This window comes from Pelodiscus sinensis, chromosome 21 (genome assembly GCF_052426305.1).
Source record: "Pelodiscus sinensis isolate ZL-2025 chromosome 21, ASM5242630v1, whole genome shotgun sequence".
Classification (NCBI taxonomy): Eukaryota; Metazoa; Chordata; order Testudines; family Trionychidae; genus Pelodiscus; species Pelodiscus sinensis.
The window spans coordinates 24,312,070-24,336,253 of NC_143072.1; the positions used below are offsets into that span (position 1 = coordinate 24,312,070).

Genomic DNA, 24,184 nt, shown 5'->3' on the forward strand with positions numbered 1-24,184 from the left:
CGGATTGTCTAGTTAACTTAAAAGACCAGATCTATTAGGGGCACACCGAACCTGTGAAAGAGCCACTCATACAGTGGGGTCAGACCAAAGGTCCATCTAGCCCAGTAGCCTGTCTGCCGACAGTGGCCAACACCACGTGCCCCACAGGGGGTGGACCGAAGACAATGATCAAGCGATTTGTCTCCTGCCATCCCTCTCCAGCCTCTGACAAACAGAGGCCAAGGACACCATTTTATCCCCTGGCTAATAGCCTTTTATGGACCTAACCTCCATGAAATTATCTAGCTTCTCTTTAAACTCTATTATAGTCCTAGCCTTCACAGCCTCCTCTGGCAAGGAGTTCCACAGGTTGACTACACGCTGTGTGAAGAAGAACTTTCTTTTATTAGTTTGAAACCTGTTCCCCATTAATTTCATTTGGTGTCCTCTAGTTCTTCTACTTAGGGAACTAATAAATAACTTTTCTTTATTCACCCTCTCCACACCACTCATGATTTTATAGACCTCTATCATATCCCCCCTCAGTCTCCTCTTTTCTAAACTGAAAAGTCCCAGTCGCTTTAACCTCTCCTCAGATGGGACCTGTTCCAAACCCCTAATCATTTTAGTTGCCCTTTTCTGAACCCTTTCCAAGGCCAAAATATCATTTTTGAGGTGAGGAGACCACATCTGTACACAGTATTCAAAGTGAAGCCATTTAACAGGCACATACTAAGCCTAGGTACATCTGGTCAGTTTCTGACTTTACGGTGTTAGCCAACAGGAGCCTCGTTTAAAATTTGCTTTAAAAACATTTCATTAGTGTGTGCCTGAAAATCATAACATTGCTTCTCTAACAAACTGGCAGCCAGGGGGGCACATCGGGCATAGGAGCAGCGGTTTAATAGCCTTGATAGGGGCCCATAAATCCTAAGGACAGCCCTAAGGGTTAACTTCTCAGAGCTTTAGTTTTGCTTCAGAAGCCTGGTTGATTAGACATGAGGCCATTTGTGTGGGTAGGTCAGAGCCTTTGCTTCTGCACTATTCTTCCTTGCCGCATGTAGCTGAGCCCGCTCAGTTTAATTTCTTCCCACTCTAGCTGAACAGCTGTGGCTGGAGAGAGCAGAGTGGATTCAGAGAGAAGTCCTGGCTTTCCCAGCAGAGGTCAGATTCTGATGCAGCTACGTGAACCAGGTGCAGAACAGCGTCGCTGTCTCTCTTCCAAGGCCCTGCCTGCCATTATTTTGAAACTGTCTTTTCTTCTTCCCTGGCAACTTCCATGATCCTGCAGCAGAGTCAAAATCTTGTGCTTACGACAAGCTGCTAAGATTTAAGTACAGATCCCCTCAGAAGCTGGGAAGGAAAATTTGTTTAAACAGGGAATTCCAATAATAAAGACAATACTCCTCGCTGCTAGCTTTCTGTCATCTGCATGCTGGCATAAATATCTCAGTTTTCAGGAACTTTCTGCTGTGTCCCAAGAAAATATTCTTTGGTGTGTTCCACTGAGGGCTGGATTAAGGGGGGGGGGGCTAGCCGGGCAGCTGCCTGGGGCGCCAACCTATGGGGGGGCGCCTGATGGCAACTGTAAGGGGCACCATGTACCCGGCCATGCGGCGCCCCTTAGAGGCTGCCATCAGGTGCTGCATGCCCGATTGCAGCTGTAAGGTGCGCAGCGCGCCCAGGGGCGGAGCCACGCATGCATCGCACGCCCGCTGCCCGGGGTGCAGGAATGGCTCAAGGCGGCCCTGGTTCCACTCACTCACTGTAACAAGTTTCTACCACCTCAGTGTAACTATGAATGTCACATACTATCAGGGGTTTCCACGGAAACTTATCAGGAGGATGTAACATGCATCGAAGATGCTTTACCACTATAACAGTAAAATGGAGACTCTGAAGACTCTACCCCCAACAAAGCCATACGTTTGCAAAATCACAAAAGACATAGGCTTTATATAAGGTGGCCACCGGTTTGCCGTCAAATCTTGTATCACCGGAGCATACAGGATCAATTGCCTGATTTTTTTAAAGTCGATGCATATGCAGTTAGTACGTATTTGACAGTGTCTGAGCACAGCTGTATTGTATCCAGCAGTCATGGTTTAGCAGAAACCTTCTTGCTTCAGGCAGAAGCACTGCATTCGAAGGCGAGAGTACAGACGCTTCATAAGCCCGCACTGTTAGGAGCTTTGCTCTATTTTCATACTGTATCCAGGATATTGTAACAGTTATTGGTGCCCCACCCTGGACCACTGCATGGATAGCGAGAGGAGGGTACTATTTCGGGGAAGCCCCAGGGTGTCAGTTTTTCCAGAGTCAGAGCTCGAGGGTTCGAGCCCCCCATCCAACGTGGCGTCACCCAACACAAGCTTGGCGATGGATGCACCTGGCACCCTTGGGACATAGGATAGATAATAGGAGGCCTAGAATATAGGGAGGTTGGGGGCCTCCTCCAGTGGTGCAGTGGATAAGGTACCTGTGTAACACAGTCACACAGTGACTGAGTTACAACGTACGCTCGTACTCCACGCTCTTCTAAACTGATGCTTCGTTTTCTTTTGAGGCCCCAAGTTTATCATTTCAAAACTTCATCTTGCTGAGCTTCTATGCATAATTTCCATCAGAAAACAAATTAATCTTGCCAATATATGAGCATTTCCATTAAGGACACTAAGTATGGCCAACCATAAATAACCAGCCAAAGAGGCATTTCAGGATTCCCCCCACCCCCATCATGAAAGTGGAGATCTGTGCACAAAAGGCATGTAGGAAAAATCAAATGCCATCAAAACAGAAAATTGACACAATTTTTAATATTTATATATTTTAAATCAAAACACAATTAAATATAATATGTTTTAAGTACATGAATACTTGGGCATGAGAGAAATAAGAGGTGGTACATAGTACCAAAAACCTTATACACAGCCTTTTTGCTTCTTAGACAATACACAGTGTGCCTCTCTACAGTCAAATATTGCAACAGAATAATATTTGCTAGTTGATCAAGACTTTCTGAACATTGGAGATGATTGAGAATTTATATAAAGTGATTTTTTTTGCACAATCTTGAGAAAACAAAGCAATCATAAATAAAATAAACCCAAACCAGAAATGTTTCATAATAAAAATACAGCAATAATCGATTGGAATGACAGCGTGAGTGCTTCAGATGCTCTGCAGAATCATCTTACTAGTCTGGAGACGAAAGTGTGGTTAGAAGCTCTCACTTTTTGTTTAGACCAAAGGCTATATAAGTTGCAAATGCTGAAAATAACAAAAGGAAATAAAGGCAAAAAGCACTAAAACGGAATGATCTTTTTCCTTAAAAACAAAGATCTGAGAATAGATCTCAGTTTGACGATAGCACATTATGGAGAATGGTAGTAACTCATAAGGGCAGTTCTTTTATACCTGCATGGAGAATTAAGAAAATGGAGCAAAGCCCACTGGGTACAGTCTGCTCTGCACAGTGGGCTGGACTCAGAGCCATGAATCAGAGATTGAGGGCTGCACAGGCCAGAGACTGGTTTGTAAATCTTCTGCATAGAAGCAAGGAATGGAAGCGTATATGCAAGTGTAACAGCTTGACTAAGGGCAGAAAGTTACATTGTCCGGTCTTCACTCCTGGCCACTTTATGCTTCTTTCAAAATTAATGCAGTTATGCAGGAAGTAAAATGTATTTATCTATCTTACAGTTGAATACTCATCTAGTTCAAGTAAGGAAAAATATACCGGTTATAGCTCTTTCGATCACTCGCTGCCAATGTATTCCTCATCTCAGGCTGATCTTGCCAATGGGTAAGGTCAGGAAGCTGCCCTGTGGCCTTTACAGTTGTGTGTTTAAAAATGACAAGTACAAGAACTAGAAACCACAACAAAACCTTTCCCCTCCCTGGTGTGGCCCATGTCCCATTGCAGACATTGTGACAAACAGTCCTACAGAGATGGGGTAAAGCATTTGTGAAGCTGACCACAGTTTCCCAGTGACATGTTCATGAATTGCTTCTTCATCTCTTTAAAACCTTCATTATTGTGAATGCCACGTGCAGTAGAAAAAAAACATTGCTTTGTACTTTGTGGAGGAGATCCAACATTGCTCCTTTTCCTCCTCCCTTATGGATGAGGGAATATCAGCTGTCTGGAGTAACAGTGCTTTTTTTTCATTGGCTGTGTTAGAGAAGACTCCACCAAAAGAGAAAAAGTTCACTTATCTTCAAAAGCAGAAAACCAGATTTCCTTGCTCTGACGTTTCTGAAATCATAGCTGGGAAACAAAACATGTATTAAAATTATTTCTAGACAAAGTGCCTGAAAACTGCGCAGCTCAACCATCTAGTGCAGGGACAGGCATTTGCAGGGGCAAAGGTTTGCACCAAGTTGGCTAGAAAGAATTTTTGATAAGAAAGAAACTTCCAATTACTGCAACTGGACTTGCTTAATTTGAATCCCAACCATCTGCAACCACTGATTTTTAAAGGCTCCTGTTTTTAAAATGTTAATATATTCCATGTGACCTTTTCATCTACTCACACTGATCTACTGATTTGATTAACCGTTATACAATTTAAACTAAAGTTTAAGAAGACACTCATATCGCTCCTGCAGAAACAGGACGACAGTCAAACTAGAGGTATAAATCTATATTTTAAGTAGACATTTAACTCCTAGGTGATGATGGTACAGAGATGCAGACAAATTTCATAGTTTCTCCTTGGCCATCAGACAGTTTGATTACCAATATCAGGAGATTAGTGAAGAGGAATACAGCAAGTAACTAAACTGTTTCATAATAAACCTATTGCATTAGAGGTTGTTTCGTAACCTGGTATCTTGTGCGACTGCAGAAAACCAGAAACACGAAAACATTTAGAGTTATTAAACGCATAAACATGATGCTAAATCAAAGCCAAATCTATCTTCGCACCATAAATGTAGCACACTGACAGAGCTGGTGTGACCAATACGCAACAGCTTTCAAGCTTTTATATGTTTTATTGATCTATTAAGCAGTATGTTAGTACTCAATTAATTTGAATTAACAAGTGTGAACTTAACTAAGGCATTCCAGTATTGACCACCCCTGGTAAGAAGGCAATCTCTTTAATTAAGATTGCTTACAACGATTCCCCCAGAGAACAACAGTGAACATGAGATGAGACGACTTGTACAGCTGTGCAACTATGGAGAGATATTTTCTGTCAAAGCTATCTATAAAGCACCAATTATCTTGCTGTCTCAGGCATTCTTCTGATATCATACTAATGAGAACTCTCAAGAAATCCTGAGACAGACACTGACACAGACAGACATTCTCAAACTCGCACTGAAAAGTGTGCAAAAGCTCCATTCTTCCCAACGTTTTACCTAAGTCAGTCTGGAAAAGAAGAAGATGGTTGAGGTTTCTGTATTTACCTTTGTAACTTTTTCCAAAGGCTGCCCATTTTGTGCCTGCTGCATAACATCATTGACAATCATCTTTGCTATCCTCCAAGCCATCTCTTCTTGGGCCTAAAACAAAGGAAACTAAGTCATCTGAAACTGTTAATTCTTTGAGTCATAGGTCCAAAAGTGCTCTTCCTACAGTCACATTTTAAACGTGCAGAACAGGAGCAGTTACAGATGCTTTCCTAATGGCAAATCTTCCCATTTAGTGGCAGGAGGAACCTCAGATTTACTTTATGGGGAGATGCTCAGTCCTGAACAGGGGATTCCAGCCCTCAACCTAGATGCAGTGGTCATGTTACAGCATCACCACAGAACAATTAGCACTCCCTGTGCAAAATGGTTACTTACCTGTACTGGAGGCTCTTTGAGGTGTGTAGTCCCCTATCTGTATTGCAAATCTGGGTGGCACGTGCCCCACATGACTGACTCAGGAAGGCCTGCCATCGGTGTGGGGCCCCAGGTGCTTTAAATTGCCACCAGAGTCCCGGGTGGCACTAAGGGCTGGCTGGAGTCACGGGGGAAGAAGGGCATGACGTGGTCTGGGCAGCACTAAGGGCTGGCTGGGGGTGGAGGACCATGCACGGTCTGGGCAAGTGCTAAGGGCTGGTTGCCTCAGCCCCTCCCCAAAGTGCTGTCCCTTCTGGTAGTGCAGAGCTGCCCCCGCCGGAGCCTGGCAATTCTACGGCCCCTTTGGACTCAGAGCATGTAGCAGTAAGAAAGAACTGGGAGATGTTGGCCTGGATCATCCTTTAGGCTCTGAAATTAGAGCATGAAAAGGGCTATGGCCCGTGTGCAGGGTAATGGACCCAAAAATAATGCCAGACCAGGTGAGTGGTGCCCACAGAATACACCTGGGGACTAGCACTTGAAGAAGAAATGAATGCTGCTTGGTTATCTGGAAATCCCAATCCCTTTCGTCTGCCGTTTGTCCCCTTTCAGGCTATGTCTAGACTACATCCCTCTTTTGAAAGAGCGATGTAAATGAGCCCAATCAAAAGTGCAAATGAAGCGCGGATTTAAATATCCCGTACTTCATTTGCATATTCACGTCCGATCGCTGTTTCAAAAAAGGGTATTTCGAAAGTGAAACTGCAGTCTAGACGCAGTTCTTTTGGGAAAAAACCCCTTTTTCGAAAGATCCCATACTCTTGAAAAAAATAAGGAGTAAGATCTTTTGAAAAGGGTTTTTTTTCTGAAAGAATCAAGTCTAGACAGCCGTTTCACTTTTGAAATATTCTTTTCCAAAACAGCGATCGACGCAAATATGCAAATGAAATGCGGGATATTTAAATCTGCGCTTCATTTGCGCTTTTGATCGGGCTCATTTACATTCCTCTTTCAAAAGAGGGATGTAGTCTAGGTGAGCCCCCAGAGACAACAGAAAATCCCAATCCACAAGCCTGTAGCTACCAGTTACATTAGTTAAGCCAATCAGCTGGCAATGCCAAAGGTCAAACTGTTCTCCCAAATGCAGGGAGGTCATTTTGGAACATTTTGTCAGTTAACAAGCTGGAGGAACGTCAGACAAAGACAATGGTCAGGATTCTGAGACCCTTCATCCAAATGATGAATCCAGATTTTTACACCCCAAAAATGCAGCTTGAAAACAGGCCGTACCTCATCCGTGTTTCCTTGCACCCATTTCTTCATCGCTTGTGAAAACATGGACCCTTGTTGTTGAGAAAAACAGAAAAAGGATTCAAGGCAAATCTTCATCAACTCAGCCAAGTACTCCGTGCCCTGCTCTGGAAAATCCTCCCTGCCCAACGAGGCCCCAGACAGGGACATTCTGTTGCTGCTGCTGGGCAGAGGTCATGCGGCACGGGTGGGAGATAGGGATTTAAGGGGAGCTACTGCACTGAGTCAGGTTCATTTCTCTGCCTCAGCTCCCTGGAAGCACACTGAGGAACAGGACTGGAGTGAGGGTAAAGCAGGCTGGAGAGCCGGCTGAGAGCTGAGCCACTGAAGCTCTTTAAGTTCAAACACTGAAGAGGTTTTTATCAGCTCAGCTTTTAGTCGCTTCCCAGTCCCTGTCGGGCTTGGTCAATAGTTCAAACCCCAGAGGTTGCCCACAGCACAACTGAGTCCTGAAGGAGCAGGAACACAAGGTCTGGCAGGGGAATGAGCAAGGGGTGAATGTACAGGACAGACCCACAAGCACTCGCCTCTGCTTGACAAAAATACATGGAATGACTCCAAAGGCAGCAGAATCCAGCGCTCCTTGGCCGGGACAATGAAGAGAGCAGCTGATACTAAACATTTACAGACGCAGAGAAGGAACGGGAAAGCAAACCTTTTGATTTCTTTACATCAGGTTCTGGTTCAGATTCTCTGATAAACTGTCCCAGGTCACTGACTCTTCCAAATGTCATCTTCCTGCAGCAAGAGGCAGCAGACAAAGCGACGCAGGTTAGCCAGGGGCGCAATGTGAAAAACTGCTCAGTAGAATCAGAGCAAAGCTCTCTATAATAGCTGAGAAATGCTTGCACCCAAAAGTCGGGGCTGGCATTTTACCATCCGGATATTTTCCCTCTTTCATTTAAACCTGAAGTTTATTCGATAGAATGGCATTTCTAGGAACCTAGCAGAGAGAGGTACAAACCTCAAAATGATTAGATTATACCACAAACATCTGCAGCAATAAGTGCCATCAAAATACATCGGGAACAGCTGACTGAAGTTAAAGGACACCTGAACATGAAATAAATCTGGCTTGTGCTTTTTATGACTCAGTTGCCCCATCCTCCACAATTCTTCACATTACAAAGATAAATCCTGTCTAGCCTGTAAGACACTGATGATGCAAAAAGAAGCAGGACAGTGAAAGTTAAGTAGTTGAGATTGGGCGAGATTTAGTTGGGTGTTTTAAACTTTCTCCCGGTACCTATATAATTTCCATAGCTAGTTAACATTTGGGAAAAAAGAAACCCTTTTAAAAGATTTGACATTTCTGTCCCTTCAATTAACTGAAGCTCTAATGACATGCATTCCCTAAGATTGCCTACAATCAGAGAGCCCTTTGGCAACACCGGGGATGACCACAGTTGATATTCCTGATATTTCTAAAGTCAGGAGAAATGAGCAGAAATAATTAAGTTTCCAGGACACCATGTTTCATGACCTCCTTATAACATTATAAAATGGCAAAAAAGGGACAAGCCCAAACTAAAAAAAGTGCTATCATTTTCTGTTATAGCTGCATAGAGCAATTTCCATCCATCTGAATCCTTATTTTAAGGAATCAGATTTTTTATAATATAAGCCACAGAAGAAGCATCTTCTATTTGAGAGACATGGCAAAAAGGCACAAAACCAAAAGCATCCAATACTTTGATGACTACCACAACAGGAAACGACTTAAGAGCCAGAAGAAAAGCACAATGAATTGGGTTTATAGAAAACAAAAGTATCTTCTCTAGGTGGTGAGAGGGAGGAAGACAATTAAGGGTGCACACTGCTTAGATCTTCTGGGCTTGCTGCCTTCTAACCCCGTGGTGTCCAACCAGTTCTGAAGCTTAATAATAGCTTAACTAGCCACATTATTCTGAAAACATAAATATAGTAGCTACTGCTATAGCCAACTACCCACACTCAACCGGTCAAATAGCCCCTTGCGGCTAGTGGCTAGCGTGTGGGACACCATGGTTCTAACCCAATACCCATCAATGAGAGATGAGGAAACACTAAATTGATTTCCGGGACTGGGGCAGAGGAAACATCTTAGAACCAACATAGAGAAGTTTAAAAATAATTTTTAAAGTAATGGCTTTTATGATTAGTGTTCAAACTATCAACTGGTGGATTTTTTTGGTCAGAGAGCCACAAATGTGTATCAAGGTATCAGGACTGAACCTGCCCTTAGGGGCGAGGCACGGAAAGTGGAAAGATTCCATCAATGTTGCGAGCTGGAGAGAGTCAATATTCTAACCTGCTGAAGGTGCTGAGGGGCTCCTCACAGAATTACTATTTGATGAGATTTAACACACAGGGCTTCTAATTCAAGGGTTGCAAGTCCAGCATACATGCCAATACTAAGGATGTTAAGGACTAGTAACTATCTGATCAGCAAATGCTTATTGGATAGTCAGTCGACCAGTCAATTCTCCCCCCCCCCTTGCTGCCTCTATCAGATAGAGGCAGCAAAGGGGGGGGGGGGTGGAGAAGGGGTACTTCAAAGCAGCTGTGTGGCACTGCCTCTTTGAAACTCCAAGGTGGCATTTCAAAGAGGCAGTCGCTGCACAGCTGATCTGCAGCTCAGCTGTGTGGCGCTGCCCTTTTAAAACACCGAAGCGCTGTGGAGCCCAGGGTCAGCTGGAGGCTCCTCAGCCAACCCCGGGTTCCGAGCGGCATTTCCCCAAGATGGTGCTTCAAAAGGGCAGCAGCTGCACAGCTGAGCTGGGGATCAGTTGGCGACTCCCCAGCTGACCCCGGGCTCCATGTTGCTGCCCCTTTGAAACACCAAGGCATCATTTCAAAGAGGCAGCCTCTGCACGGCTAATCCCCGGCATATCAGTGGTGGTGGTGGGGAGGTTCTTGTACATTTCAAAGGAGGAATGCAGAAGTGCCTATCAACTAGTCGAGCAGTCGATGGAAATTCCATTGACTACTCGACTAGTCAATTAACCGCAATTTAAATCCTTAGCCAGTACTGACATTTCAGGCCTTGGGGCTGACACACATTATCTCTGAACTGGGTTCTGGTTGATACTACTGTTCAATTCCCAATTCAGTAGTGCTCCGATAACTATGAGACTAGGAGTTTGAAGCAGACCAAATACCACTGAGTTACAAGCTTGCTTTCTTCAGAAGGGAGACAAGCCAATACAGCTACCTGAAGAGATAAAACACCTTTCATCCAACAAACTAACAACTATAATAGCCCTCTGGCTACAGCTTGTACCTACCTACAGTATTAATACAAAGAGACACAACAAGAACAAAACAAAAGGTGAAGCAGACATGAAAGAACGATAGACACTGAATAAACCTTACCCTGCATAAGTTCGTTGATATAGAGATTCTGGATCCAGACTTGCAGCATCTACAATTATTGCTTCATCAAAATTTTTCAGGATTTTAACATTAGCCTTTTTGACACTGGACTACAACAGAAAGTCTAAATATTAGTGCCAAATGCAAAGAACTAGTAGCCACTTAGCACACCAGGTCAAGAGATAGTTCAGTTTTCTTGTACACTATAAAATAGTTCACAATTTTTAAGTAGACTGAAAAATATTTTACAGCCTCTACCCCACAAAATATGAATTTCAGAATAAGTGACATTATTTTTAAACACAGTGATAATGTACAGTTACATGAACAAAGCATAAAAAAATCAAAACATGTAATACACAAGTCAGAATATGTCTAGTTAAAGCAGGGGTGGGGAACCTTTTTTGGGTTGGGGGCCACTGAGCCACAGAAAAATCAATCGGGGGCCACACACAAATGACAAGCCCCTGACTGAGAAGGAGAAAGTCACTTCTCACATTCCCCTTGCACACCAGAGTCTCAGGGGCCCAGGTTCGTAGATTTTTGTGTGCTCCAGCCCTGTGGGTGGGTAGCAGGGGGGTTGGAGTGCTAGTGTGGGCTCCCCAATGCTGAGCCATATCTGGCCCCTGGGCCTGAGGTTCCCTACCCCGATTTCAAGAGTGGTTGTGTGTGCGCATGCACATATTTGTTTCTGAATTAAAAAAAAAAAAAAAAAAAAAAAAAGAGGGAGCTCTCTCAAAAGCTGCAGCTATTAAAAAAGTCCCCCCAGTTCCTGCCATCTACTTGGTAAATGCATGGTTAATCCTCAATGGAAATACACGGTTCCTAGGAAATGTTGCATGTTTTCCCCTACATAGAACAAAACGTGCATTTCCTGGGCTAGTTGCTTAATTCCTCTTGAAGAAAACAAAGAAAGGTGTGAGTGAGTGAGTGTACATACACAGTAACTCACTAACACACTGTATTCAAATGGAAACCTTCATGGCAGCTGCTTCAGACTACTGAGGCAGGTAGGCAGTGGAAGCACACACAAGAGAATACTCTCTCCTTTCAATGGCATAACTGCGGACACCACAAAACACCATGTTCTATTTTTTAAAAACACTCTGCCATTTATATCAGCAACATTCCTATTTAGTTTGTTCAACAGCACAGCTTTTCTGGATCTGGCGGGCTACACTCAGACAGGGAGTTCAGATCTTATTCTCTCTTTGCAGTTGAGATTACTGCTATTATTTTGTTTAGGCTGACAGGGAATGCATTTGCAGGATTTCTGGAACTGTTCTGCCCCGAAGTCAAGCTCAATGTGTGAAGTAAATTAAGTCGCTGGTAACCCGGAACCTACTGCTATGTGGTGCCCCAGTTCCACATCTGAATGGAATGTGAACAAAACTACAGTTTCATTTTCACGTGGGACAGACACTTCCATTCTAAAAATGTGTTTGCCATTAGCCAAGAAAATCTCCTAGATGTGCCTTGCTCTGTTGACCATTTCCCAGGCTGAACCCACTTATAAATGCAAGTGGTACACTCTTGAGAAAGCTGCATTCTAGGGTGGGTGGGGGGAGAAAAGAGTGAGGAACCAGAGAGGCCATTAATGAAACACAGAAAACCTGAAGTTGAGATTAAACAGAACTGGACTTTCACCAAGTCACTGAACAAAAGTAAACAATCTAATCTTTTGTCAATGAAGTTAGAAAGCAAGTGAGCATCAAAGGAAGCCAGTTGTAGTCTCACTTCCATGTGATTCACAGACGAGTTAAAGTACATGTTGGACCTCTCTAGTCCGGCATGATTTGAGTTAGTCGGATGTCCACTTATGAGCTTGGCCAAGTTTCCTGCAGTGCCATAAAGTCTGACGACAGCCACCAGTCCTGGATATCAGTGTTCTGTGCTGCTATTTAGCTCTAATTTACCCCAAAATGTCTTCAAAGAGCCCAGCAAGCAGTGGTAGTGTTGGTAATGCTGCTAGAAATAATGACCTCCCATGGCTCAGCAAATTCTCTGGTTTGGCACTGGTCAGGTCCTGAGGGTGCTGGACTAGAAAGGTTCAACCCGTGGTCTTATTTAGTGTTTTATTAAAAAAACTCTCTGGCTTCCCCAGCAACAGATCTCTTAAGTCTTTGTTCATAATGTAATCATCTTCAAGTACACCATACATAAACAGGAGCACAAACTCAGATATCGCCACTAGAGATGTTAACTATTGTGTAATTGAGTAGTTGTGGAACCATATGCAATCTTAGCAGTTACACAACTATTCCATGGTCCTCAAGAGTGGGGCCGGCAGCCATTGTGCTGAGAAAGAGGCAGCAGCGTGGGATGGCAGCAGCCCCTGTCCATGGGGGATCCAAGCTCCCCATAGACAGAGGCTGCTACGTGGGATGCAGAGCAGCCTCTGTTCACAGGGAGCTCAGACCCCCTAAGGACAGGGGCTGCTTCATGGCAGCCTCTCCTGCCCCTCCCCATGATTGGGGGGGGACAGGCGACACCAGCTCCTGCCTGTCCCCCCCCCACCTCTGTAGGCAGGTCCCTGGAGCCGATACACATGGGGAACTGGGAGTTAGCTTTCAAGCTAGCTCCCTGCGTGTATCGGCTCTAGCCTGCTCCCCTCACCCTCTGCGCTGCTGCCTCTATCATGCATGCACTACATTCATTCCCCTCACCCTCCCTCTGCCACTCTATCAGAGGCAGCAGGGCGGAGGTGGGGGCAAGCAGATCTGGTGCTAATGGAAAGCTGGCTTTTAAGCTAGCTCCTCACTGGCACCAGCTCCCGCTCCCCTGCCTTGTTGCCTCTGATAGAGGCAGCAAGGGGGGGGGAAGGGGGAGAGAGAATACGCATGCAGTCAACAAGATTAACCAATAAGCCTAGGTTTTTTGGTTAATCGTATAGTCGACTATATGCTGACATCCCTAACTGCCACCCTGTAGGTCAGCTGAATACTTGATGAATAAAGCACAACAGAATCTGCTGGGTCCTTTCTGCTTTCACAGAAACTTCGAGACGCTAGATATTAACTGCTATTCCTCTCTACACTAGTAGCTGGCTCTATTTTATCTGAAAAAGAAATGCTCTGCTCCTATATCTGACTTTTACAGGAACTAGATTGCTGTTAAGTACCATGCTATTGTAAATAAACACTAAGATCCATAACTTACATTGTTTATAATTTAACTATACCAGAATTTATTCAGTTGTCAATACTAAAAAGTCAACATTTTCCAACAGTAAAAACACAGTATCATAGATATTTGTGTTTTGTTTGTTTTTAAGGGAACGCCTACAGTATTTCAGATTCCACTGTATAACACTGCTGTCATTTCTAATGGTAACCACTGTCCAAAAATGCAAATTGTAGCAGTATCTGCACAGTATTATAACTTGGATTAGGAATAGGCGATAAACTAATTATTGCATTGTATTTTTCCATATGAATTACTTTTATTGATTTAAGGCAGAATAAAGATTTTCTACTCTAATGTAGAATTTAACGGGGAAGCTAAACATGAGACTTAAATTACATGAAAATGTTCCCTGAACCAAGCTGCTTGGCATGCAATTCTTCACAGGTTTGAGGATATCATTATGGAATGATCACAGCTGCTATTAGGATGGAAGTAAAACAGGAAATTTTTACCTGGGAGGCAGAGCCATCAGAACCAGTTGTATGAGGCTCATTGTCAGGAGAGCTACTGGGGCCTTGAAGAGTCAGTGCAATATTCCCCCCTGCAAATTCATCTCCTCGTACTGAATGGATGAGATCATTCAAGTATTTGTAGTAAAGGTTGCTGGACAAAAAGCCAGGTAAAAAAACCTAGGAAACAGAGGAAGTGGTTGTGTTGATAAAAAGGCAGAGGATACAATCTGAATGAATGAATATTACAGTGGCACACATAGGACAGCGAAGGGGTATCTGACCATATGCAGAAATTAAGGGCTCATTTATCCTTAATGGAGCTAGAATGTCCATATATGGAGTTATTCAGGAACAGGTATCAGGCTCTAAATTCATGCCCTACCTTAATCCAAACTCATTTTCTAAACTAGACTTTAAGAATGTTTTTTCTGCAAGGATGTGGCTGAGCAAAAAGGTAATGACAGCCTAAAATCAGCTGAGGCTGGTGGATGACCTCAGAAGAGAGTGGAGATATTGTTATGGAATAGCCTCCAAAAGGATCATTTTACAAAAACAATTAACACAAAAGTCTTTTCTTGGAAGATTTAAAAACAGATTGGACAAACCACACAGGGAACAATTCTACATCACCTCTGCAGCAAGAAGATAAAACACTAAGAACTGATAACATTAGAGATGGGAGAAAAAAAATCTATTATTGATCATCTTTTCTCTCTACTAGTTTCCAAGACTGTTTTCAAAAAGCACTCTCTCACCTTCTCCATGGTGGTCCAGGCCTGCCGTAATGGAGTAGTAAAACAGTTAGGGAGTGGACCTCCCTCCCTGCAGATATTGGATTCAATTTCTAATCGCACAAAGTCATCAAATCCAAGAGGATGTGTGGCTTGGAGGGAGAAGTATCTGCAGAACAGGATAGTGGAAGAAAAGTATACGTAAGACAAGCTTCAAAACGTTCATTGGGTGGGCAAAATAGCTTTTTCACACCAAACAGCTATATTGTGGTCACTAGGTGGCATTAGCCTAAAAAACCAATGTACAACTGATAGCCAAAGATTAAGGAAAAAATCCCTGAACTGAGGAAACAAATATCTCTTCAAATGAGATCAGAGTAAATGGAATAAAGTACATTATGTGACTGCTTATGGGCAGAGTTGTGCACTTAATACTATATTGTAGAGCAAGCAAGCAGGAAGCACCAAGAACCCACAGCAGGTTCATTTCCTTTTAACTGAACTATTAAACAACTGATTTTAGGGAACTGAGTGAGCTGCTTAGTTTGAAATAGGTCAGGGACACCAGACCCTAGCAGAACAATAAATGAATTCAACACAGCTTGTTGCCCCGGTCACTCACACTTCAGCTTTAGAACATGTTTTTGAGAAGTAGTTTAGGAAACCATTGTTGATTTAAAATGGTTTAAGGCAACCTCCAAAGGTAGAAGTGGACGTGACATTATTGATACCCTTTCTTATTACTTTATGAAAGCTGAAGGGTTTTAATTATCTAAAGGTGGTAATTAAAAAAAAATCCTAAATATTAGAAACAAGTTTTTTCTTACCCATTTTTCCTGACTAGAGAACTAAACTGAGAAGCTGTCTCAGTCTTCTATGGAAGGCATGAGATTGTCTGGCTATTCAAGAGCGAGAGTCTCTCTCAATTATACATCAGGAGTTTGAATTACAATCTATTTAACTCCAAATCAATAGTTGTAAACAGTGACCAACAAACTGTTCCCCTCCCTACTGCTCTGGATTGTGATGACAATAGTCATTAGTTACCCATGGAGTCCTCCAGCATACACAGGATAGATGAGAATCAATATTTCTCATGAAAGATCATGAAAAATGATTTCCAAAGATTTTAGACGTCTTTGTATACAAGGAACTTAAAAAGGTCCATTTTCCACACACTTACATTGGAGGTCACCTTTAATAAAACACGCCCACGCCCCACAGTCCCATATACCAAATATCTAGAAAGCCAAGAATGCAAAAGGTTTACTGAAAAAATAAAACTATCCCTGTGTGCAATGCCACATATACAAGTACCAGATTTTTCTAACTGGAGCTGTGGAGGCAAATGATTGTTAGAACAACTCACCTATCATATAAAATCATGGCATCATTCTGTGCCTCCTGCCCATCATATTGGCCCTTTTTGGCAGCAAGCTGAGACTGGAAGTTATCTGCTGCCAACCAGAACTGTAGTATATTAACTGCATCTTCCTTTTCCATGTACTGGAAGGGAAATTAAGAATATTAAATATAACCTTTCAAAGAAGAGCAAACAAGCTTTTACTAAGAAGTGGAAGGGGAACATAGGCAGACCTGGTCCCTTTTCAAATTTTTTTTTTTGGCCAAAAAACCTGATTCACACATCAATACACAAGTTATCTGGGCAGAAACCACATGGGTTTTCTGGGTGGTCAGATGCATTGTTTACAAAGAGGGCTTCACTCACAAATACCATAAAAAACTAGTAATAAAAAACGCCAATATTTCAGTCACACATGATGCCTGGGTAATTGCACATACCCGTACCAAATGAAAACACATAGGAACACAGAAAAATAACTTTCACACTGTATGGATGTTATCTTAATGCAACACTAAACCAGTGTGGGTGTTTGGGCTTCTTAACCTGCTGTTTCAAGATATACAGGCCACTGTAGTTTGGAATACTGTAGTTAGGCTATTAAAACAGTTCTGTCCTGCCAACAAGCCCAATTCTCCAAACAGAGAGCACTGCTATTGTGAAGCTATTTCAAATTCAAACATTCATTATGCCATGTGCTGGTCTGAAGTCATGCATTATATCAACATGACCCAGATCAGAATCTTGTCCAGTATTTCTTGTCAATGCTTCTTTTGGCAAGATTATCAAATAGCTAAAAGCCAAGGCAAGATTAAAAAATTCTACCTGCTAGCAGCTTACTCTGCAGGGGTATGTCTACACTAGCCACGCTAGTTCGAACTAGGGTGGCTAATGTAGTCATTCGAACTTACAAATGAAGCCCGGGATTAAAATATCCCGGGCTTTATTTGCATGTTCCCGGGCACCGCCATTTTTAAATGCCCGGTACTTCGAACTCCCTGCCCGTGGCTACGTGCGACATGGGCTAGGTAGTTCGAATTAAAGCTCCTGCAATGAGGAGTAATGGTAGTTCGAATTAGGATCTTTAATTCGAACTACCTAGCCCGTGTCGCGCGTAGCCACGGGCAGGGAGTTCGAACTACCGGGCATTTAAAAATGGCGGCGCCTGGGAACATGCAAATAAAGCCCGGGATATTTTAATCCCGGGCTTCATTTGCAAGTTCGAATGACTACATTAGCCACCCTAGCTCGAACTAGCGTGGCAGTGTAGACATACCCCAAGAGATTAAGTTGTTGTGCCTATCATTTTGCTACAATTCCTGGTACTTTTCCAGGGCTTTTCATGCTTCTCAAAAAGCTTTACAGACATTAAACCTTCTAGTAGCCCCATGAGGGGTAGGTAAATGAATTGTTACAATATCCTGGTACAGAGCAAAAAGACAATGCTATGATGGAGCTCTTCACAGGAGAAGGGATGTGTGAAAGCTCAGCCTAAAATAAAACAAAGAAATTAGAACATTTGGAATGATTCTACAAAAAAAGGAAAAATAGCTGAATGCATTTTTCCCCTAGCATTATGTGTATCTGCTATTTTCAAGTTATAAATTACTGGGATCCTAAAATAAAGCTTTTATGGCATACATGGTTTTTTTATACTACACTGTGGGGTGGTGGTGGGAGGGACCTACCTCAGAAAAATAGAACAGTGCTGATTCACAGAAGAGTATATCAGCCAGGTAAACAGTCCCACTGGTCAGCACCTCAATCTGGTATTTACAGAAATGGTGACTTCGCAAAAATTCACTAAAGTGCCTGCACATAGACAAAGTGATACTAAATATTATTAGTTATCAAGTGCCAACAGCAAATGTGGCATTTTACAAATAAAACCGAGTGCCTGCTCCAGGATGCTTAAAAAAAAATCTAGTCAGATAAAGGCAAAACAGATAAGAAGCAATAGTGTGTGGGGTAAGTCTGTGTGAACTGGAAGTGGTGTAATTATCTAGCAGCAGCATTTATGAATGACTTCAGGGAAGCAATCATAACAGATTGGGAGGGGTAAAAGGAGGGGGTTTGGAGCATGGAGGCAGACTAATCTAGGTATAAGGGGTAGCAGAGTGACTTAGCAGTGTTGCTAAGTGTTACTTAACCGAATGAATATGTTGATTCTTCGGTCTATTAAACTGTTTTTGAAAACACACAACATGACAAAGCCAAACCACGGAATCAACTTACTCTTGTTCCATTGCATTAAACACTATTGACTGTGCAGTAACGAAGCAGTTAGGGTCCACCTGTCCATCCTCCCCACAAATCTTTGCTGTAAGAAAGACCAGACCAATTATAATGAGCAGTTGGATTTACTTAGCTAAAAGAAATCACTGGCAATACGTCTAATGGAAACAAACAACAATTCAAGCCAAGTGGGATTAAGCAGATCTGACTTCTCATAACAAGTTTGTTACTTCAAATGTTGTCTGTAAGAGGACAAGAGCATTTTCACAGTTTAAACCCTGAACTGGGACTCAAGAGGATCTAGATTCTATTTCTGCTCTCCCCTGGCCTTCCCAGTCCTGGCTAGGGCTTCCCACCCTCACTGGGCAGCCCAGCTGCCAGCCCACAAGGTCCCAGACACCAGCCCTCCACCAGGACACTCTGCTTCTGGAGCATCCATGTTTCAGCTGGACCAGAGAGTCCTGGTTTAGAGAGGTTCATCCTGTACTTCTGTTTCCAATCTGCTTTATATGGATTACATAACCTCCATACTAAAAGGGGTTTTTTGAGAAGGTAAATCCCTTAATGGTCTCAACCTTTCCAGACTATTTTTTCCTTTTCAGGAGCCTGATTGGTCTTGTGTACCCCCAAGTTTCACCTCCCTTAAAACTACTTGTTTAGAAAAATCAGTGCCACAGCGCACAATACAAAAATAGAAAAGTGCCACAGCACGCTACTGAAAAATCGCTCACTTTCTCATTTTTACTGCATTGTTATAAATTGATTTTTACTGTCCTTTCAGTGTGGAGTACACAGAGAAGTATAAACAAGTCACTGTCTGGATGAAATTTTAAATTGTACTGACTCTGCATAGTTTTTCAACAGGCTACATAAAATACACTAGTAGATATCTAGATGAGTTGATGTACCACCGGAAGACCTCTGTGTCTCCTCCCAAGAGTACATGTACCCCAGCTGAGAACCACTACCTTAATGCATGTGAGGTGCTCAGATTCTATACAAATAGACACCACAGAAAAGTCTAATAAATAGTTGGAGATTCGTGAAATTAGGTGTATATTTTATAATCTATTTACCTGTTGTGGTTATAAACTCAAAAAGTAAAAGCAACTGTATTGTTATGAGAAAGACGAATCCATTCTGCTGCATATCAATTTTATTTGTTTTGGGGGGGATGTAATGGGTCAAGTCAATGTTATCAAATACAGCTTGTTCTTACCCACTATATCATTCCTCATTGTCTCTGTAATAGGTATTGGTTTAGCAGCATCTGGAGAAATATATTTGGTAAAAGTATTAACTGCATCCCGCTCTATACCTGGAAGAAGAAAAACACACATTGAACTTTACATCCATTGATGTAGATCTACAAGGTGAGTAAATGATATGCATTGTCACTTAGGAAGAGGAAGCATCTACTCAAAAATGGCAGTCCTTTCCTACAACCTTTTAACTTCCTGTTCTATTCTCCAGACAGCAATTCCTACCATGACAGCTGGCTGTAGGCTGGTCACAGCATACCCAGCTACTGAAAACACCATGCACCAGCCAACAGGTCAGAAGAAGGGTACAGCTCTCCAATTCCGCCCCTCCACCACATGGACTAATTATATTATCTCCAAGGTGCATTCATACCTCAGTAAAGCAAGACTTCTAAAGAAAGCTCGCAAACTCTGGCCCTCTTTATAGGGGAATTCTGGCATTTTTTTAAACTGAGGTCTCAGGAGTACAAGGCCCCACACATTACTTTCTGTTATTCATCTGTTTCTGTTGTTGTCTTAACTTTTACTGACAGACCCCATCCTTAAATACAGAAAGTGTTACAAGTATAACTGTGTGAAATAATCAGTCAGTGGAAAAATAAGTTGCACTACCAGGCTTTGCAACATCAGGTATCGTTAGCCTAGCATTATTACATATGTGAACAGCCTCTGCTTTTAGCCTCAAAGACAAAGCTTGCTTAAAGGGTTGTTTCTATTACATCCACTTTCAAGTAACCAAGTCCACAAATGTAATAGATGGAAACTAGAAACAATTTGAATAACTCAACCTAAATATTACTTACTATAAAATTCCATTTAATTACATTCTATTTCGTTGACATGCATTGTTGGAAAACTAATTTTATGGTAAACCCTTAGCGGATAATACTTTCACTTTACTTCTGGAAATTCAGTTATGAGTTCAGTTTCTTCAAGTCATATTAATTTTTTCAATATACAAAACTTAATTTATGCTCTCATGAGAAGCTTGAATTTGGCAACAGGAAATAGTTAATATAGATGACTAGGGAAAGAAAGAGGATTATACATGGACTATTCTCAGTCAGATAGAGGTTGAGCATCTCTAGTTCAGCACCCTCAGGACCTGATTAGTGCTGAACCTGAGAATTTGCCGGACCATGGGAGGTCAATATTGTCTAGCAGCATTACCAACACTTCCACTGGTTACTGGGCTTTTAGAGACATTTGAGATTAAAAATAGAGCTAAATAACAGCACAGAACACTGAGAGCCAGGACTGGTGGCTGTAAACAAACTTTATGGGACCACGGGAAACTTGGCCACACTCATGCTAAATGAACATTCTGCTCACTAAAATCATGCTGGACAACGGATGTTGCCGGACCAGAGAGTGTCGGACTAGAGAGGTTCAATCTGTACAGGGCATCCCACTATACATCGCCCTGGTAAACATCGGTTCTGCACTAACATCATTGATGCTTGTGGGAACTGTTGCATTATAAGTCCTCCCATTCCCTCCTCTTAAGTTGAAGAAAAAAAAAGGGACCAATTCATGCAAAGAGAAGTCAGCCGTGGGGAAAAAAATTCCCCGCTTTATGTCGTTTCGCTGTACGACCACGTTTTTTGGAATGTATCTTGGACATATAGCGGGGACACTCTGCACTACACAGTGGGCATACATTACAAGTAGCAAAGGCTCCTCTCCTCATACACAAGAACATCCAATCAACAACAGAATTAAATATCTTTATGTTCAAATGTGAATATAAATAAACTGCCATTAACTAAGTTTAATTTCCTTTTAACAAAAATACAAGGAATCCCAAACATTTGACACACTGCAATAAATTTAAGAAAAATATCCAGTATTTTAGACATTTATGCACCAAACCCTTCAGACTCTTATTTTTAAAGGGGGACCCAGTTCCTGCAATCATCTTTTTTTAATTGCAGTAGCCCCAGATAGAACTGTGGTTTCATCGTGCTAGATGCTGTACATGAGAAATGGTCTCAGCCCTACAGAGCTTACAATGGGGCGGGCAAACTTTTTGGCCCAAATGCCACAACTGGGTATAGAAATTACACAGAGTGCCATGATTGATCACAGAACTGGGGCTGGGGTGCGGAAGGGGGTGAGGGCTCCAGCTGGGGGTGTGGGCTCAGAAATGAAGGGTTGCAGTGCAGGAGGGGGCCCTGACTGGGACTGAGGGGTTCAGCAGAGAGACAGGGGCTCTAGGCTGGGGCAAGGGGTTGGAGTGCAGGGGGAAGGCTGAGAGTCTCTGGCTACGAGCTATGGGGTGGGATGGAGGGGTTGGAGGCACAGGAGAGTGTTCTGGGCTGGGCCTGAGCTGTTCGGAGGGCAGGAGGGGGCTCAGGCTCCACTTGCCTCCTTAAGCAGAGAAGTTCCCTTCTGCTCCCTTTGGCTCCTACACGAAGGCACAGCCAGGTAGCTCTATGTGCTGCCCTCTCTCCCCGCCCCGTCCACAGGCACCACTTTTGCAGCTCTCATTGCTTGCATTTCCCAGCAAATGGGAGCTGTGGGGGCGGTGTCCTCTGGCTGCCCATATGCATAGGAGCCAGCCAGAAGAGAGACACGCTGTTGCTTCTGGGAGCCGCATGGAGCAGAGCAAGCCCCACACCCTGCTCCCCAGTGAGAACTCGAGGGCTGGTTTAAAATTGCTGGTGGGACAAATATGGCCCGTGGGCCATAGTCTGCCCCCCTCTGCTTTACAATCTTGCATGCTTACCCAGTAACTGGTTAACCGAAGGGCCAGGCCCACTTGCGGTACAGCAGGGCTGTCCAGAACAGCCCCTCACCCATGGCATGGCCGATCTGGAGGAGCCTCCTACCCACCGCAGGCTGCTCAGAAGGACCCTGGCCACAGGGGCTCCTGCCTAGAAAAGCCATGGCTGTGGAACCTGAGTCCCAGCCACTCTGAACCAGCCCTCCACAGTTAACTGGTTAAACAATTACAATTCTATCATTTAACTGGTTAACTTTTTAAATGGGTATTTACATCCCTACTTACTACCATATATAATCAAATGTCTGTGCTTCTGCTCATGGCAATAGGCACTACTCCCCGCAGTAAGTGTCTAAAGAAGAAATTAGAACAAATCGATTATGAAAAGCTTGATCAAATAAATCCAAGAGCAAAAACATATTCCATACGCATTCTCGAGAAGATTCATCACGGTTATTTTACAATATACGACATATGCAGCTTCCAGACAAAGGCAACTACCACCCCTCATTGGCATTCAAGCTTTGCTACATTTAAAATAGAAAAACCATTAGAAAGAGTGCCTTGATTTTGCAAGCTTACTCATGTAGGTACAGGTACAATTAAAATTAATGCCAGAAAATGTAATGATTCTGAAGTCTGTTTGACAGCATAATATTTAACACAAATCTTTCAAGAGATTCATTTCAATGTTACAAAAGAGTTCGGCCTGAACATTGGCCTACACAGTATCCTGACAGTTCCTGCTTTTGTAATTCAATTCTTCCTTTTTTCATCCCAGGCTGTTGCTAAGAGAACTTGCTAGATATACAGAAAAAAAAACGCAAGAGTGTACATCCATAATGAAGAATTCAAAGCAAACCCAACAAGGGCATCATTCTCAGCAGCAGTAGCAGTCTGATTTTTTATTGATTTTAAAGAAAGTTACATGGGATAGTTCTAAGGTTAGAACTCCATTATGGCTTTGTGGTCTCAGCAGGTCAGTTTGTCAAGGTATCAACTAAGTGACTAAAGGAACTGTCAGCATTAACAGAACATTTCATGGTTTTTTAGCCCATAACCCTTTTGGAGGTCCCCTTCACAGTCCCCATTATCAGGGCTCGACAAACCACAGCAAAATCCACTCGTCAGCCCCACACTGTGCATGCACCCACCGCCGGTGAACGGGGTGAACGGCTGAAATCTACTCGCTATGGGCGAGTAGATACATGGATTTCTCAAGCCCTACCCATTTTTATTAATGACAGAATTGTGAGCACACTGTGGGGAGATTCTCCCAAACTGGTTGCCTCCTACATGACCAGAATTAAACACTATAACCCTTTCCAATTGTGATAAGCCCACATCTTTTGTTTCTCCTTAGGGGAATGCATCCATTAAACTATCAATAGTTATCAATTTCCATTTTATAGACAATATGTTAAGATACAAAGCAACTGCAGATTCAGAAGAGTTTTCCAAGACACAAGAAGCGGCTTGAGGTATATATTGTCAGAATCAGTCATGAATTTAGTACAATCAGTCCTCGTAACATCATGATTCTTTGTCTCTCCATTTATGCTCTCCCTCTCCTGTAGGAAAATCCAACTACATTTTTAAAAAAAAATCTGATTTAATCAGTCTACTTTAAGAATCCTAAGATTTAATTAAGGATTATATATCACCATTACCAACTATTATCCTGAGCTATAATGCTAGTGATAAATTAGCAATTTTTTTTTTAAAAAAGTTACAAATATACATTAGTCAGGTTCACCCCATACATTAGGAGTAAATTTGTTTAAAGGCATTTATTTACCCTCCCACGC

At 42.7% G+C, this 24,184-nt stretch overlaps 1 protein-coding gene across 2 annotated transcripts in view; it reads right to left on the reverse strand.

Moving 5' to 3' along the window:
- Positions 1-2,775: 2,775 nt before the first annotated feature.
- Positions 2,776-24,184, reverse strand: part of AKAP10 (A-kinase anchoring protein 10) — a 35,402-nt gene continuing 13,993 nt past the window's right edge. For both annotated transcript variants that reach the window (XM_006138680.5, XM_075904645.2), the window contains 11 exons: positions 19,609-19,707; positions 18,390-18,474; positions 17,843-17,966; positions 16,161-16,297; positions 14,816-14,960; positions 14,061-14,237; positions 10,423-10,532; positions 7,724-7,806; positions 7,048-7,100; positions 5,398-5,493; positions 2,776-4,249 (listed from right to left, as the gene is read on the reverse strand). In XM_006138680.5, coding sequence (XP_006138742.1) covers positions 4,244-4,249; positions 5,398-5,493; positions 7,048-7,100; positions 7,724-7,806; positions 10,423-10,532; positions 14,061-14,237; positions 14,816-14,960; positions 16,161-16,297; positions 17,843-17,966; positions 18,390-18,474; positions 19,609-19,707 — 1,115 coding nt within the window. In that variant the 3' untranslated portion in view covers positions 2,776-4,243. The remainder of the gene's footprint in view (positions 4,250-5,397; positions 5,494-7,047; positions 7,101-7,723; positions 7,807-10,422; positions 10,533-14,060; positions 14,238-14,815; positions 14,961-16,160; positions 16,298-17,842; positions 17,967-18,389; positions 18,475-19,608; positions 19,708-24,184) is intronic.